Source organism: Echinococcus granulosus (genome assembly GCF_000524195.1).
Source record: "Echinococcus granulosus chromosome Unknown EG_S00375, whole genome shotgun sequence".
NCBI classification, from domain to species: domain Eukaryota; kingdom Metazoa; phylum Platyhelminthes; class Cestoda; order Cyclophyllidea; family Taeniidae; genus Echinococcus; species Echinococcus granulosus.
The window spans coordinates 2388-5190 of record NW_020170755.1 but is presented as its reverse complement, the minus strand read 5'-3'; the positions used below and the strand labels follow the sequence as shown (position 1 = coordinate 5190).

The following is a 2803-nucleotide window of genomic DNA, read 5'->3' as shown; positions in this document are numbered from 1 at the left end:
TACTTCATCTCATTGATGGTAACACACTAATTCTTAGTTTACAGTTGAATAGTTGATACAAAATTTGGTACAATGGGGTCTTAATTTCTGACGTCTTAGTGCTGCATGATTCAAGTCCTTTTATTTTGGAAAAATTTGTTAGAAGGCAACAGCACTTCGATTTAGATCGGTGTTGATGATGTTTTCAATGGATCCTTTCAGATCGCCATGGGTAGAAAACCAAAAATTTGCTGCTCAGTAATGCAAAATGAGACTTTTTATATTCCTGGTACCCAAAGATACATGAATAGGAGTATCGGGCACGTATACTCCCTTATCTTTATATAAGTAATAAAAACCAACCGTTTTTGAAGACGGACAACACCTGTTCGGCTTTCCAACCACCAGCCTTGGTTCCCCACTACAAATTTAATTCCCCTTGTTCTAGCAAAAGTTCTCTACCTACCTACATATCTGCAATCCCATCAGCTGTTGCACCTATCGGATCCCAAACATCAGGCGGCATGTGATGACTAAATGAGCAATTTATTCAGGCGAATACATTTTGGGGCATGTGAAATTTCCACTGACACAGGAAACGATCAACAGAGAGGAGCAGGTAGTTTGATGCCCTATAAACAATAGGGATGGGAAGGGAAAAGTAGAGTAAATTACACGAATGAAAAATATGGGAATGTTAAGCAACAATAATGTTAGACGGTTTCCTTCCACATACCATCTCCATCAGCGCACAAATGCTCTGCACTGGCGATGCAACTTCACTTTAGCTTAGTCTCCTTTTCCGGAAGCTCATCCTTCCCCATCAGTCTTGGATTCAGTGGATGTGGAGGCGTGCGTTGCATCAGGGAAAAACTATACAGACCTATAGTGGGGATAAAAGGAAAGAGCCTTGTGCTAGGATTTGATCCCCCTCCTGCCTCAGCCAAACAATTTTGCACCTGGCATTCCTGAACACTGGTAAAGGGGATCAGGTCGACGTATCGGTCAGAGCTGGGGATCCACTCATTTGCAATGGCGCCTTCAACACCACTCTCTATTTGTAACTGGTAGGCCACAAAGTGACCCGCATACAGAGTGTTGCCATGACGCACAACTACAGAGCGCAGAATATAATGGAGGGATCTGCCAAGACGAGAGTTTAATTGAATGTGCACCCAGATGCGGGACAAGGCTAGTGATCAAGGTCAGCAGAGAAGGTGACAAGTTCGGTGTATTAAGACATCATGCCGCCGGCGGTAAATCTGCCAACATAGACATCCGCGATGGAAGCGTTTTGCTACAGTGGTACCCACACAGCACGCTGGATGTAGATGACATGAGGTGCCTTGTTGTTATCATTGTTGTTGCTGCCATGGAGGCAAAGCAATCGACCGACGACACAGGTTCTTGGCGAGGAAACAGACGGAGCTGCAATTTGACACTAGCGGTGACGGGTCATTCACCATCGCCATACGACACTGAGGATAGTGGATTCCGGTGAGACGCTTCGGTGTACAAAACTCACCACTCAGCCAAGTCGCCATCGAGCAGCGGTACACCGCCGTTTCCTCAGACAACACTTTTTTCGTGTGCAGCCGTCGCGACGTTTATACCAGCAAAGAACTAACCTAAAATTATTCAATTAAAGTGAATAAAAGAGACGTTGTTGCTTTAACTCACTGGGATGGGAATAGTGCAGGACTAGGGGACGAGACGCAATTTCCCATGGTAAGAGCATTTGATGCAAGAAAACTGGGATGCCATGAACCGATGAAAGGAGCTGAGTACGAAACTAGTCAAAGTGCTGTACGCCATCAGTAATCGTGGTGGCGATAGCGACGTCAGCAGACGTATCGCTATTGGCAGAGATAGGTTGAAGGGGACGAAGACGCCAGACTGTGAGCAAATCCTCGACACCTCGCACAACCGCCCCTCCTATCCGCTATCTTCCATTTGGTCCATAGAAGAGGCAGATAACTCGTGGACATCCTACAGCGAAATGCACACTACTTGCAGCCTTCAATTTGGCAGATTTAACGCTGCCTACCTTCATTCTTTCGTCATCAGCATCCCACTTCTACTATTCTTTGCATCTCGTTTAATTAAAACTACCAAGTTTTGTTTATCAAGTCAATTAGTTTGAATTAATGTACTGAAGGGCACCACAAAAGGTTTTGGAGGAAATTTTGTAGGAAGAATGTGTGTCACATATACGTGACGCCAGATGAACACACCTTAAACTGCAGCAATGGTAGGTCAGTCAAAAGAGAGGTGCATTTCGTGAGTGTCACGTGATTAATAAAATGCCTCAGAGGTTACTTGTTTGACCTCACAAAGTATACCTTGTGGTGAGTTACGTCGATTTCACGACTGTGCAAAGCAACAGAGTACAGTCCACAGAGATGTCAAAGGGTTTTAAAGTTCCAGCTACTATTCACTCTCTCAACATCAACAATAAGGCGTACATAATTTGTTATTTAAGATCTACCCTTAAAACTTTTGCAATGTCGGCCATCATAATTGAGTCAGTGCTAACAGCAACAGGATCACCCTGTGTTTGACATTCAAAATAGAACTAAGATTTGAGACTTTGCTAAGGTCACACACAGGGCGCGTAGACTAGTAGCCTTGCTAAAGAACAATGCGGAAAAGGCAACCTAATCTTACAATGAGGAGCAGTTTATTTATCAGAGCAAAATTAGCACAAAGCAGATTGCAGGTAATTTTGCTTTGGTAATCATTACCTGTTCGATTCATATGCATCGAAGATTCAGATAGAATCCTAATCTACCACTTGATACACACCGTTGTTTGGAGAGAGCTC

The 2803-nt window shown here is 43.9% G+C and overlaps 1 protein-coding gene across 1 annotated transcript; it reads right to left on the bottom strand. All coding sequences in view use genetic code 11, as the record gives it.

Annotated features, from left to right (window-relative positions):
- Positions 1-758: 758 nt before the first annotated feature.
- Positions 759-1523, bottom strand: EGR_11090 (hypothetical protein; the record flags this gene model as incomplete). Its single annotated transcript, XM_024500339.1, has 2 exons — positions 759-1093; positions 1376-1523. 2 exons carry the CDS (start codon positions 1521-1523, stop codon positions 759-761), a joined length of 483 nt encoding a protein of 160 aa, XP_024345248.1.
- Between the last annotated feature and the right edge of the window lie 1280 nt (positions 1524-2803).